Source organism: Ammospiza caudacuta, chromosome 1 (assembly GCF_027887145.1).
Source record: "Ammospiza caudacuta isolate bAmmCau1 chromosome 1, bAmmCau1.pri, whole genome shotgun sequence".
NCBI lineage: Eukaryota > Metazoa > Chordata > Aves > Passeriformes > Passerellidae > Ammospiza > Ammospiza caudacuta.
In genome coordinates this window covers 155,316,586-155,332,678 of record NC_080593.1, presented here as the reverse complement: position 1 = coordinate 155,332,678, position 16,093 = coordinate 155,316,586, and the positions used below count along the sequence as shown (strand labels likewise).

The 16,093-nt window shown below is 39.3% G+C and overlaps 1 protein-coding gene across 1 annotated transcript in view; it reads right to left on the bottom strand.

The window, feature by feature from the left end:
* The window catches only part of LOC131562298 (maestro heat-like repeat-containing protein family member 1), a gene marked incomplete at its 5' end in the record, with an annotated part of 95,633 nt that overhangs the window by 53,347 nt on the left and 26,193 nt on the right, over window positions 1-16,093 (bottom strand). The window contains 2 exon segments of the mRNA XM_058811953.1: window positions 5,439-5,534; window positions 9,220-9,313. Coding sequence (XP_058667936.1) covers window positions 5,439-5,534; window positions 9,220-9,313 — 190 coding nt within the window.

Genomic DNA, 16,093 nt, shown 5'->3' with positions numbered 1-16,093 from the left:
CGATTCCAAAACCCCAGAATTCCCAAATTGCCGGAATTCTTGGAACTCCCATTCCTCATTTTTCCATCCCAGAATTCCCACAATTCCAAAACTCCCATAAATCCCAGAATTCCCATAAATCCCAGAATTGCCATTCCATCCCCATTATTTCCATCTCCACTCCCATTCATAGAATTCCCAGGAATTCCCAAAATTCCCAGAACCTCCATTCCCAATTTCTCTACGTTTTGGAATTCCCAGAAATCCCCGGATTTCAATTCCCAATTTTCCATCCCCATTCCAAATCTCTCAGTCCCAGAATTTCCAGAATTCCCAATCCCAATTTTCTACTCCCCAATCCCAATTTCGCATTCGTTGGAATTTCCTCATTCCCATCCCCATTCCCAGGATTCCCATTCCCAATTTTCCATTCCCATCATTCCCATTCCATGGACTTTTCCCATTCCAAAATTCCCAGAATTCCCAAATCCCAGAATTCCCAAATCCCAGAATTTCCATTCCATGGAATTTTCCCCTTCCCCAGGTCTCAAAATTCCCAAAAATATTGCCAAAACAACTCCCCCAAATTCCCAAAATAATTCCCAAGACTCCCCAAATACTTCCCAGAATTCCCAAAATAAAAAAAAAAATTAATTCCCAAAATTCCCAAAATAATTCTTGGAATTCCCAAAAGGTTCCCAAAATAATCCCCCGAATAATTCCTGAAATTCACCAAAATTCCCCCAAATAATTCCCAAAAATCCCCCAAAAAACCACCCAAAATTCACAAATCCCCAAATAATTCCCCAAATTCCCAAAATAATCCCCAAAATTCCCCAAATAATTCCCAAAATTAAATAAACCCCCAAATAATTTTCCAAATTCTCAAAATTCCTGAAATAATTCCCAAAATAATCCAAAAATTCCCCAAATTCCCCAAAGAATTCCCCAAATGCCCAAATAATCCCTAAAATTCTTGAAATAATTCCTGAAATTCCCCCAAAATTCCCAGAATTCCGAAAATAATTCTCAGAATTCCCAAAATAATTCTCAGAAGTCCTCAAAATTCTCCCATTAATTCCCCCCAAAAATTCCAAATTAATTCCCATATTCCAAAAAATAATTCCCCAAAATTCCCCCAAAGTAATTACCGAAAATCTCAAAATTCCCCAAATAATTCCCAAAATTCCCAAAGTAATTCCCAAAGTAGTTCCCAAAATAATCCCCAAAATTCCCTGAAGAATTCCCAAAATAATTTCCCAAATTCCCCAAATAATTCCCAAAATGATTCCCAGAATTCCCCGAAACAACACCCAAAATCCTCCAGAATAACTCCCAGAACTCCTCAAAATTCTTGAGATAATTCCCGAAATTCCCCCAGAAATTCCCAAAGCAACCCCCCAAGCTCCCCAAATAATTCCCAAAATAATTCCCAAAATAATTCCCAAGATCATACCCAAAATAATTTCCGAAACGATTCCAGAAATTCCCAAAATAATCCCCAAAATTCCCTGAAGAATTCCCAAAATAATTTCCCAAAATCCCCAAATAATTCCCAAAATGATTCCCAAAATAATTCCCAAAATTCCCCGAAACAACACCCAAAATTCTCCAAAATAATTCCCAGAACTCCTCAAAATTCTTGAGACAATTCCCGAAATTCCCCCAGAAATTCCCAAAGCAACCCCCCAAGCTCCCCAAATAATTCCCAAAATAATTCCCAAAATAATTCCCAAGGTCATGCCCAAAATAATTTCTGAAACTATTCCAGAAATTCCCAAAACAATCCCCAAAATTCCCTGAAGAATTCCCAAAATAATTCCCAAAATAATTCCCAAAATGATTCCCAGAATTTCCCGAAACAACACCCAAAATCCTCCAGAATAACTCCCAGAACTCCTCAAAATTCTTGAGATAATTCCCGAAATTCCCCCAGAAATTCCCAAAGCAACCCCCCAAGCTCCCCAAATAATTCCCAAAATAATTCCCAAGATCATGCCCAAAATAATTTCTGAAATGATTCCAGAAATTCCCAAAACAATCCCCAAAATTCCCTGAAGAATTCCCAACATAATTTCCCAAAATCCCGAAATAATTCCCAAAATAATTCCCAAAATAATTCCCAAAATTCCCCGAAACAACACCCAAAATCCTCCAGAATAACTCCCAGAACTCCTCAAAATTCTTGAGACAATTCCCGAAATTCCCCCAGAAATTCCCAAAGCAACCCCCCAAGCTCCCCAAATAATTCCCAAAATAATTCCCAAAATAATTCCCAAGATCATGCCCAAAATAATTTCCGAAATGATTCCAGAAATTCCCAAAATAATCCCCAAAATTCCCTGAAGAATTCCCAAAATAATTTCCCAAAATCCCGAAATAATTCCCAAAATAATTCCCAAAATAATTCCCAGAATTCCCTGAAACAACACCCAAAATCCTCCAGAATAACTCCCAGAACTCCTCAAAATTCTTGAGACAATTCCCGAAATTCCCCCAGAAATTCCCAAAGCAACCCCCCAAGCTCCCCAAATAATTCCCAAAATAATTCCCAAAATAATTCCCAAGGTCATGCCCAAAATAATTTCTGAAACGATTCCAGAAATTCCCAAAACAATCCCCAAAATTCCCTGAAGAATTCCCAAAATAATTCCCAAAATAATTCCCAAAATGATTCCCAGAATTCCCCGAAACAACACCCAAAATCCTCCAGAATAACTCCCAGAACTCCTCAAAATTCTTGAGACAATTCCCGAAATTCCCCCAGAAATTCCCAAAGCAACCCCCCAAGCTCCCCAAATAATTCCCAAAATAATTCCCACCCCCAAGCTCCCCAAATAATTCCCAAAATAATTCCCAAGGTCATGCCCAAAATAATTTCTGAAATGATTCCAGAAATTCCCAAAACAATCCCCAAAATTCCCTGAAGAATTCCCAACATAATTTCCCAAAATCCCGAAATAATTCCCAAAATAATTCCCAGAATTCCCCGAAACAACACCCAAAATCCTCCAGAATAACTCCCAGAACTCCTCAAAATTCTTGAGACAATTCCCGAAATTCCCCCAGAAATTCCCAAAGCAACCCCCCAAGCTCCCCAAATAATTCCCAAAATAATTCCCAAAATAATTCCCAAGGTCATGCCCAAAATAATTTCCGAAATGATTCCAGAAATTCCCAAAATAATCCCCAAAATTCCCTGAAGAATTCCCAAAATAATTTCCCAAATTCCCCAAATAATTCCCAAAATAATTCCCAAAATTCCCCGAAACAACACCCAAAATCCTCCAGAATAACTCCCAGAACTCCTCAAAATTCTTGAGACAATTCCTGAAATTCCCCCAGAAATTCCCAAAGCAACCCCCCAAGCTCCCCAAATAATTCCCAAAATAATTCCCAAAATAATTCCCAAGGTCATGCCCAAAATAATTTCCGAAATTATTCCAGAAATTCCCAAAATAATCCCCAAAATTCCCTGAAGAATTCCCAAAATAATTCCCAAAATAATTCCCAAAATGATTCCCAGAATTTCCCGAAACAACACCCAAAATCCTCCAGAATAACTCCCAGAACTCCTCAAAATTCTTGAGATAATTCCCGAAATTCCCCCAGAAATTCCCAAAGCAACCCCCCAAGCTCCCCAAATAATTCCCAAAATAATTCCCAAGATCATGCCCAAAATAATTTCCGAAATGATTCCAGAAATTCCCAAAACAATCCCCAAAATTCCCTGAAGAATTCCCAAAATAATTTCCCAAAATCCCGAAATAATTCCCAAAATAATTCCCAAAATTCCCCGAAACAACACCCAAAATCCTCCAGAATAATTCCCAGAACTCCTCAAAATTCTTGAGATAATTCCCGAAATTCCCCCAGAAATTCCCAAAGCAACCCCCCAAGCTCCCCAAATAATTCCCAAGATCATACCCAAAATAATTCCCAAGATCATACCCAAAATAATTTCCGAAATGATTCCAGAACTTCCCAAAACAATCCCCAAAATTCCCTGAAGAATTCCCAAAATAATTTCCCAAATTCCCCAAATAATTCCCAAAATGATTCCCAAAATAATTCCCAAAATTCCCCGAAACAACACCCAAAATCCTCCAGAATAACTCCCAGAACTCCTCAAAATTCTTGAGACAATTCCCGAAATTCCCCCAGAAATTCCCAAAGCAACCCCCCAAGCTCCCCAAATAATTCCCAAAATAATTCCCAAAATAATTCCCAAGGTCATGCCCAAAATAATTTCCGAAACGATTCCAGAAATTCCCAAAACAATCCCCAAAATTCCCTGAAGAATTCCCAACATAATTTCCCAAAATCCTGAAATAATTCCCAAAATAATTCCCAAAATAATTCCCAGAATTCCCCGAAACAACACCCAAAATCCTCCAGAATAACTCCCAGAACTCCTCAAAATTCTTGAGACAATTCCCGAAATTCCCCCAGAAATTCCCAAAGCAACCCCCCAAGCTCCCCAAATAATTCCCCAAATAATTCCCAAGGTCATGCCCAAAATAATTTCTGAAATGATTCCAGAAATTCCCAAAACAATCCCCAAAATTCCCTGAAGAATTCCCAACATAATTTCCCAAAATCCTGAAATAATTCCCAAAATAATTCCCAAAATAATTCCCAAAATAATTCCCAAAATTCCCTGAAGAAACAACACCCAAAATCCTCCAGAATAACTCCCAGAACTCCTCAAAATTCTTGAGACAATTCCCGAAATTCCCCCAGAAATTCCCAAAGCAACCCCCCAAGCTCCCCAAATAATTCCCAAAATAATTCCCAAAATAATTCCCAAGGTCATGCCCAAAATAATTTCCGAAATGATTCCAGAAATTCCCAAAATAATCCCCAAAATTCCCTGAAGAATTCCCAAAATAATTTCCCAAATTCCCCAAATAATTCCCAAAATGATTCCCAAAATAATTCCCAAAATTCCCCGAAACAACACCCAAAATCCTCCAAAATAATTCCCAGAACTCCTCAAAATTCTTGAGACAATTCCCGAAATTCCCCCAGAAATTCCCAAAGCAACCCCCCAAGCTCCCCAAATAATTCCCCAAATAATTCCCAAGGTCATGCCCAAAATAATTTCTGAAATGATTCCAGAAATTCCCAAAACAATCCCCAAAATTCCCTGAAGAATTCCCAACATAATTTCCCAAAATCCCGAAATAATTCCCAAAATAATTCCCAGAATTCCCCGAAACAACACCCAAAATCCTCCAGAATAATTCCCAGAACTCCTCAAAATTCTTGAGATAATTCCCGAAATTCCCCCAGAAATTCCCAAAGCAACCCCCCAAGCTCCCCAAATAATTCCCAAGATCATACCCAAAATAATTTCCGAAACGATTCCAGAAATTCCCAAAACAATCCCCAAAATTCCCCCCCAAATTCCCCCAAATCCCCCAAGAAGCGTTGCGGGGTTGGCTGGTGGCACTCACGGCAAAGATCTCCTGGAGGCCGCCGGGGCTGAGGCGGCGCCGGAGGAGCCCCCGGAGCAGCTCCGAGAGAGCCCCCAGAGCGTCCCCGAGCAGATCCTGCACAAAATCCCCAAAAAAACCTGGAATTCTGAGCTTGGAAAGAGCCCCGGAATCCCCAAATCCACCCAAAGTCAGCGCTGTCACAGAAAAAATCGGGAATTTTGGGGTTTTTTCCCGATTTCTGAGGTGAATTCTTTGTGGATGAGGGAAGGGCAGCGTTAAAGATCCCAGGGAAATTTGGGAAAAGGGAGAAAATCCTGGAATTTTGGGGCTTGGGAAAAGCCCTGGAAGGCCCAAATCCATCGCGGGGAAATCGGGAATGGGGAAAACGGGGGAAATGGGAATAGTGGGAAATTGGAAATGGGGAAAATAGGGAAAATGGGGAAATGGGGAAATGGGAATGGGAATTGACAGGGAACTGGAAAAAAGGGAGTGGGAAAAATGGGAATGATGGGAAAAATGGGAATAGGAACAATGGGAATAATGGGAAATGGGGAAAATAGGGAAAATGGGGAAAATGGGGAAAATGGGGAAATGGGAATGGGAATTGACAGGGAACTGGAAAAAAGGGAGTGGGAATGATGGGAATGATAGGAATGATGGGAATAATGGGAATAATGGGAATAATGGGAATAATGGGAATAATGGGAAATTGGAAATGGGGAAAATGGGGAAAATGGGGAAAATGGGAATTGACAGGGAACTGGAAAAAAGGGAGTGGGGAAAAATGGGAATGATGGGAAAAATGGGAATAGGAACAATGGGAATAATGGGAAATGGGGAAAATAGGGAAAATGGGGAAAATGGGGAAAATGGGGATTAACAGGGAACTGGAAAAAAGGGAGTGGGAAAAATGGGAATGATGGGAAAGATGGGAATAATGGGAATGGGGATAATGGGAATAGGAATAATGGCAATAATGGGAAATTGGAAATGGGGAAAATGGGGAAAATGGGAATGGGAATTAACAGGGAACTGGAAAAAAGGGAGTGGGAAAAATGGGAATGATGGGAATGATGGCAATGGGAATTTGGGAATGGGAATAATGGGAATAATGGGAAATTGGAAATGGGGAAAATAGGGAAAATGGGGAAAATGGGGAAAATGGGAATTAACAGGGAACTGGAAAAAAGGGAGTGGGAAAAATGGGAATGATGGGAATGATGGGAATAATGGGAATGGGAATAATGGGAATAATGGGAAATTGGAAATGGGGAAAATGGGAATGATGGGAATAATGGGAATGATGGGAATAATGGGAATTTGGGAATGGGAATAGGAATAATGGGAATAATGGGAATAATGGGAATAATGGGAATAATGGGAATGGGAAAAATAGGAAAAATGGTAATGATGGAAATGGGAATAATGGGGAAAAAGGGAAAAATGGGAATGATGGAAATGAGAAAAATGGGAAAACGGAAATAATGGGAATAATGGGAAATTGGAAATGGGAATAAATGGGGGAATTGGAAAAATAGGGAATTGAAAAAATGGGGGTAATGGGAATAAATGGGGAAAGTGGGAATAGTGGGGAAATGAGAAAAATGGGAATTAAGGGAATAATGGGAAAAGTGGGAGGAAAGGGAATGGGAATTTGGGAATGGGAATGGGAAGGAATAGGGAATTGGAATAATGGGGAAAATGAGGAAAATGGGAATGGGAATGGAAAAGAAAAGGGGAAAAATGGGAAAAACCGGAATGACGGAAATGGGAATAACGGGGGAAAATGGGAATGGGAAAAAACAGGGAAGTGGAATAATGGGAGAAATGGGGAAATGGGAATGAATAATGGGGAAAGTGGGAATGGGGAATTTGGAATGGGAATGATGGGAATGACGGGAAGGATGGGAATGGGAATAACGGGAGTGACGGGAATAGTGGGAATAATGGGAATGGGGAAAATAGGAGAAATGGGAACGGTGGAAATGGAGATAGTGGGGAAAAATGGAAAAAACCAGAAAAAATGGGAAAGATGCAAATTAGGAAAATGAGAATAATGGGAATGGGGAATTGGAAATGGGAAAGTGGGAAAAATGGGAGTGGGAAAAAATAGGGAATTGCAAAACGGGAGTGGGAAAAATAGGAATGGGAATAATGGGAATGGGAATAATGGGTGGAAATGGGAATAGGAAAAAATGGGGAATTGGAATAATGGGGGAAATGGGGGAAAACGGGGAAAGTGGGGTAACGGGAATAATGGGGAAAGTGGGAATGGGGAATTTGGAATGGGAATGACGGGAAGGATGGGAATGGGAATTTGGGAATGGGAATAGTGGGAACAATGGAAATGGGAAAAATAGGAAAAATGGGAATGATGGAAATGGGAACAGTGGGGGAAATGGGAAATTTGGAATGGGAAAAATAGGGAATAGGAAAACAGGAAAAACTGGAAAAACTGGAAAAAGTGGGAATAATGGGAATAATGGGAATAATGGGAATAATGGGAATAATGGGAATCTGGAAATGGGAATGGGAAAATGGGGAATAATGGGGGAAAATGGGGAAAGTAGGAAAAATGGGAATGGGAAAAAATAGGGAATTGAAAAAAATTGGGGGAAATGGGAACAATGGGAACAATGGGAATAATGGGAACAAGGGGAACAATGGGAATGGGAAAGGGAATAATGGGAATAATGGGAATAATGGGAATAATGGGGGAAATGGGGAAAATAGGAATAATGGGAATGGGGAAAAATAAGGAATTGGCAAAATGGGGGTAACGGGAATAAATGGGGAAAGTGCGAATAACGGCGAAATGGGGAAAATGGGAATTGAGGGAATGGTGGGAAAAGTGGGGGGAATGGGAATTTGGGAATTTGGGAATGGGAAATTTGGAATGGGAATAGTGGGGAAAATGAGAATGGGAAATGAGAGGGAGTTGGAAAAACGGGAACAATGGGAATAATGGGATAAATGGGAAGGGGAAATTGGAAATGGGAAAAATGAGAATAGTGGGAAAAGTCTGGGGAATGGGAATTTGGGAAATTTAGAGGAGGAATAATGGGAATGGGAAATAAAAGGGAATTTGGAAAATGGGGGAAATGGGGGAAATGGGAACAACGGGAAGAGTGGGAAGGGTGGGAGGATTGGGAATGGGAATTTGGGAAGGGGAAAATGGGAATAATGGGGGGAAATGGGAAATTGGAAATGGGAAAAGTAGGAATGACGGGAAAAGTGGGAGGAATGGGAATGGGAATCTGGGAATGGGAATGGGCAGTGGGAAATTTGGAAGGGGAATAATGGAAAAAATGGGGAAAAATGAGGGAAAATGGGAATGATGGGATAAATGGGATAAATGGGAATGAGAAATGGGAAATGGGAAAAGTAGGAATGACGGGAAAAGGGGGATGAACGGGAATGGGAATTTGTGAAGGGGAATGGGCAATGGGATTGGGAAATTTGGAACGGGAAAAACGGGATAAATGGGAAAAACGGGAAATAACAATCATTGGAAAAATGGGGGGGAAACGGGGAAAAATCAGAAAAATGGGAATAATGGGGGAAAAACGGGAGTGGGAAAAACAGGAACGGAAAAAACGGGGAAAAAAAAAAAACAAACCTGGGAATGAGGAAGGAAATTCCCACTTCCCCAAGAGAACCCGGGGCCGGAATTCCCACCCGGTGCCAAACTCCCAGAAAACCCGGAGCCGCCCCGTCCCCAGGAAAAACCCGGAATATCGGGACGGGAATTCCGGAGCTTTTTTTGCCCCAATTCCCGTTTTTTCCCCCAAAGCCCCACCTGGGCCGGGGGCTCCGGCAGGGCCAGCACGGAGGCCAGGGCCGCGGGCAGCAGCTCCGAGCGCTCGCCGTCGCTCAGCGGCGGCTCCAGCGCGCTGCGAACCGCTCAGGAAAAGCCGCCAACGAACACGCGGGGCTAATTGGGAACTAATTAATTGGGAGTAATGGCCATTGCCAGTGATTACTGACAGTTACCGGGGATTGATGGGATTTACTGGGGATTTATTGGGATTAATGGCCATTGCCAGTAATTACTGATAGTTACCGGGGATTAATGGGATTTATTGGGGATTTATTGGGGATTTACTGGGGATTTATTGGGGATTTATTGGGGATTTATTGGGGATTAATAGCGATTGTTAGTAATTATTGAGAATTACCGGGGATTAATGGGATTTACTGGGGATTTATTGGGATTAATAGCGATTGTTAGTAATTACTGGCAATTACCGGGGATTGATGGGATTTATTGGGGATTTATTGGGGATTTATTGGGGATTTATTGGGGATTTATTGGGGATTAATAGTGATTGTTAGTAATTATTGAGAATTACCGGGGATTAATGGGATTTACTGGGGATTTATTGGGATTAATGGCCATTGCCAGTAATTACTGACAGTTACCGGGGATTAATGGGATTTATTGGGGATTTACTGGGGATTTATTGGGGATTTACTGGGGATTTATTGGGGATTTATTGGCGATTAATAGCGATTGTTAGTAATTATTGAGAATTACCGGGGATTAATGGGATTTACTGGGGATTTATTGGGATTAATGGCCATTGCCAGTAATTACTGACAGTTACCGGGGATTAATGGGATTTATTGGGGATTTATTGGGGATTTATTGGGGATTAATAGCGATTGTTAGTAATTATTGAGAATTACCAGGGATTGATGGGATTTACTGGGGATTTATTGGGATTAATGGCCATTGCCAGTAATTACTGACAGTTACTGGGAATTAATGGGATTTATTGGGGATTTACTGGGGATTTATTGGGGATTTATTGGCGATTAATAGCGATTGTTAGTAATTATTGAGAATTACCGGGGATTAATGGGATTTACTGGGGATTTATTGGGATTAATGGCCATTGCCAGTAATTACTGACAGTTACCGGGGATTAATGGGATTTATTGGGGATTTATTGGGGATTTATTGGGGATTAATAGCGATTGTTAGTAATTATTGAGAATTACCAGGGATTGATGGGATTTACTGGGGATTTATTGGGATTAATGGCCATTGCCAGTAATTACTGACAGTTACTGGGAATTAATGGGATTTATTGGGGATTTATTGGGGATTTATTGGGGATTTATTGGGGATTAATAGCGATTGTTAGTAATTATTGAGAATTACCGGGGATTAATGGGATTTACTGGGGATTTATTGGGATTAATGGCCATTGCCAGTAATTACTGACAGTTACTGGGGATTAATGGGATTTATTGGGGATTTATTGGGGATTTATTGGGGATTAATAGCGATTGTTAGTAATTATTGAGAATTACCGGGGGTTAATGGGATTGGCTGGGGATTTACTGGGGATTAATACCGATTGTTAGTAATTATTGAGAATTACCGGGGATTAATGGGATTTACTGGGGATTTATTGGGATTAATAGCAATTGTTAGTAATTACTGAGAATTACCGGGGATTAATGGGATTTACTGGGGATTTTTTGGGGATTGATTGGGGATTGATTGGGGATTTACTGGGGATTAATTGGGATTAATAGCGATTGTTAGTAATTACTGACAATTACCGGGGATTGATGGGATTTATTGGGGATTTATTGGGGATTTACTGGGGATTTATTGGGGATTAATAGCGATTGTTAGTAATTATTGAGAATTACCAGGGATTAATGGGATTTACTGGGGATTTATTGGGATTAATGGCCATTGCCAGTAATTACTGACAGTTACTGGGGATTAATGGGATTTATTGGGGATTTACTGAGGATTTATTGGGGATTTATTGGGGATTAATAGCGATTGTTAGTAATTATTGAGAATTACCGGGGATTAATGGGATTTACTGGGGATTTATTGGGATTAATGGCCATTGCCAGTAATTACTGACAGTTACCGGGGATTAATGGGATTTATTGGGGATTTATTGGGGATTTACTGGGGATTTATTGGGGATTTATTGGGGATTAATAGCGTTTGTTAGTAATTATTGAGAATTACCGGGGATTAATGGGATTTACTGGGGATTTATTGGGATTAATGGCCATTGCCAGTAATTACTGACAGTTACTGGGAATTAATGGGATTTATTGGGGATTTACTGGGGATTTATTGGGGATTTATTGGCGATTAATAGCGATTGTTAGTAATTATTGAGAATTACCGGGGATTAATGGGATTTACTGGGGATTTATTGGGATTAATGGCCATTGCCAGTAATTACTGACAGTTACTGGGAATTAATGGGATTTATTGGGGATTTACTGGGGATTTATTGGGGATTTATTGGGGATTAATAGTGATTGTTAGTAATTATTGAGAATTACCGGGGATTAATGGGATTTACTGGGGATTTATTGGGATTAATGGCCATTGCCAGTAATTACTGACAGTTACTGGGAATTAATGGGATTTATTGGGGATTTATTGGGGATTTATTGGGGATTAATAGCGATTGTTAGTAATTATTGAGAATTACCAGGGGTTAATGGGATTGGCTGGGGATTTATTGGGGATTAATGGCGATTGTTAGTAATTATTGAGAATTACCGGGGATTAATGGGATTTACTGGGGATTTATTGGGATTAATAGCAATTGTTAGTAATTACTGAGAATTACCGGGGATTAATGGGATTTACTGGGGATTTTTTGGGGATTGATTGGGGATTGATTGGGGATTTACTGGGGATTAATTGGGATTAATAGCGATTGTTAGTAATTACTGACAATTACCGGGGATTGATGGGATTTATTGGGGATTTATTGGGGATTTACTGGGGATTTATTGGGGATTAATAGCGATTGTTAGTAATTATTGAGAATTACCAGGGATTAATGGGATTTACTGGGGATTTATTGGGATTAATGGCCATTGCCAGTAATTACTGACAGTTACTGGGGATTAATGGGATTTATTGGGGATTTACTGGGGATTTATTGGGGATTTATTGGGGATTAATAGCGATTGTTAGTAATTATTGAGAATTACCGGGGATTAATGGGATTTACTGGGGATTTATTTGGAGTAATGGCCACTGCCAGTAATTACTGACAGTTACTGGGAATTAATGGGATTTATTGGGGATTTACTGGGGATTTATTGGGGATTAATAGCGATTGTTAGTAATTATTGAGAATTACCGGGGATTAATGGGATTTACTGGGGATTTATTGGGATTAATGGCCATTGCCAGTAATTACTGACAGTTACTGGGGATTAATGGGATTTATTGGGGATTTATTGGGGATTTATTGGGGATTTATTGGGGATTTACTGGGGATTTATTGGGGATTAATAGCGATTGTTAGTAATTATTGAGAATTACCAGGGATTAATGGGATTTACTGGGGATTTATTGGGATTAATGGCCATTGCCAGTAATTACTGACAGTTACCGGGGATTAATGGGATTTATTGGGGATTTATTGGGGATTTATTGGGGATTTATTGGGGATTAATAGCGATTGTTAGTAATTATTGAGAATTACCGGGGATTAATGGGATTTACTGGGGATTTATTGGGATTAATGGCCATTGCCAGTAATTACTGACAGTTACTGGGGATTAATGGGATTTATTGGGGATTTATTGGGGATTTATTGGGGATTTATTGGGGATTTACTGGGGATTTATTGGGGATTAATAGCGATTGTTAGTAATTATTGAGAATTACCAGGGATTAATGGGATTTACTGGGGATTTATTGGGATTAATGGCCATTGCCAGTAATTACTGACAGTTACCGGGGATTAATGGGATTTATTGGGGATTTATTGGGGATTTATTGGGGATTTATTGGGGATTAATAGCGATTGTTAGTAATTATTGAGAATTACCGGGGATTAATGGGATTTACTGGGGATTTATTGGGATTAATAGCGATTGTTAGTAATTACTGGCAATTACCGGGGATTGATGGGATTTATTGGGGATTTATTGGGGATTTATTGGGGATTTATTGGGGATTAATAGCGATTGTCAGTAATTATTGAGAATTACCAGGGGTTAATGGGATTGGCTGGGGATTTATTGGGATTAATGGCCATTGCCAGTAACTACTGAGAATTACCGGGGATTGATGGGATTTATTGGGGATTTATTGGGATTAATAGCGATTGTTAGTAATTATTGAGAATTACCAGGGATTAATGGGATTTATTGGGGATTTATTTGGATTAATAGCAATTGTTAGTAATTATTGAGAATTACCAGGGATTAATGGGATTTATTGGGGATTTATTGGGATTAATAGCAATTGTTAGTAATTACTGACAATTACCGGAGATTAATGGGATTTATTGGGGATTTATTGGGGATTTATTGGGATTAATAGCAATTGTTAGTAATTATTGAGAATTACCAAGTATTAATGGGATTTATTGGGGATTTATTTGGATTAATAGCAATTGTTAGTAATTACTGAGAATTACCGGGGACTAACGGAATTTATAGGGGATTTATTGGGGATTTATTTGGATTAATAGCGATTGTTAGTAATTACTGACAATTACCAGGGATTGATGGGATTTATTGGGGATTTATTGGGATTAATAGCAATTGTTAGTAATTACTGACAATTACCTGGGATTGATGGGATTTGCTGGGGATTTATTGGGGATTTATTGGGGATTTATTGGGATTAATAGCGATTATTAGTAATTACTGAGAAATACTGCGGATTAATGGGATTTATTGGGGATTTATTGGGGATTTATTGGGGATTTATTGGGGATTTATTGGGGATTTATTTGGGTTAATAGCGATTGTTAGTAATTATTGAGAATTACCGGGAATTAATGGGATTTATTGGGGATTTATTGGGGATTTATTGGGGATTTATTGGGATTAATAGCGATTGTTAGTAATTATTGAGAATTACCAGGGATTTATGGGATTTATTGGGGATTTATTAGGATTAATAGCAATTGTTAGTAATTATTGAGAATTAGCGGGGATTAATGGGATTTATTGGGGATTTATTGGGATTAATAGTGATTGTTAGTAATTATTGAGAATTACCAGGGATTAATAGGATTTACTGGGGATTTATTGGGATTAATAGCAATTGTTAGTAATTACTGACAATTACCAGGGATTAATGGGATTTATTGGGGATTTACTGGGGATTTATTGGGGATTATTTGGAATTAATTGGGGATTATTGGGGGTTAATGGGAATTATTGGGAATGAATAGGGATTAATTGAGAATTATTGGGAATTAATTGAGAATTATTGGGGATTAATTGGAATTTTTTGGGAATTAATGGGGATTAATTGGGAAATATTTGGAATTCACTGGGAATTATTGGGGGTTAATGGGAATTATTGGGAATTAATAGGGATTAATTAAGAATTCTTGGGAATTAATTGGGCATTATTGGGGGTTAATGGGAATTATTGTGAAATATTGGGGATTAATTGAGAATTATTGGGGATTGATTGGAATTTACTGGGGATTAATTGGAATTTATTGGGAATTAATAGGGATTATTGGGAATTTATTGGGAATTATTAGGGATTACTGGGAATTAATAAGAATTATTGGAGATTAATGGGAATTATTTGGGATTATGGGGAATTATGGGAAATTACCGGGAATTATTGGGAATTAATGGGAATTATTGGAGGTTAATGGGAATTAATGGGGATTATTGGGAATTCGTGGGAACTGATTGGGACTTAATGGGAATTATTAGGAAATATTGGGAATTCTTGAGAATTATTGGGGATTAATTGGGAATTATTCGGGATTATTGGGAATTATTGGGAATTCATGGGGATTAATTGGGATTTGTTGGGAATTCTTGGGGATTAATGGGAATTATTGGAAATTAATTGAGAATTATTGGGAATTATTGAGAACTACTGGGGAATTAATGGGAATTCATGAGAATTGATTGGTCATTAATGGGAATTATTGGGGATTAATTGGGAATTAACTGGAATTATTGGGTATTTTGGAGAATTATGGGAAATTACCAAGAATTATCGGGAATTAATGGGAATTATTGGGGATTTTGGGGAATTATTGGGGATTATTGGTAATTAATTGGAATTACTGGGGATTATAGGGAACGAATTGGGGAATAACGGGAATTATTGGAGTTATTGGGGATTATCGGGAATTAATGGGAATTATTTGTGAATTAATTGTGAATTATTATGAATTATTGGGAATTTACTGGGAATGATTGGGAATTATTTGGGAATTCCCAAAATTCCTGGAATTCCGGGGGGAGGCTCCAGGGACACCGGAATTCCCAGAACTCCCCAAAGTCCCGGGAACCCAATCCCGTATCCCGAATCCCAGAATTCCCGGAATTCCAGGAATTTTGGGAATTCCCAAGGATCCCAAATCCCCATCCCGGAATTCCAGGAATTCCAGGAATTCCCAAGGATCCCAATCCCGTATCCCAAATCCCAGAATTCCCAGAATTCCCGGAATTCCTGGAATTCCCGGAATTCCCAAGGATCCCAACCCCAAATCCCAAATCCCCATCCCGGAATTCCCCGGAGGCTCTGGAGTTCTCGGAATTCCAGGAATTTCAGGAATTCCCAAGGATCCCAACCCCAAATCCCAAATCCCCATCCTGGAATTCCAGGAATTTCGGGAATTCCCAACGATCCCAACCCCAAATCCCAAATCCCCATCCCGGAATTCCCCAGA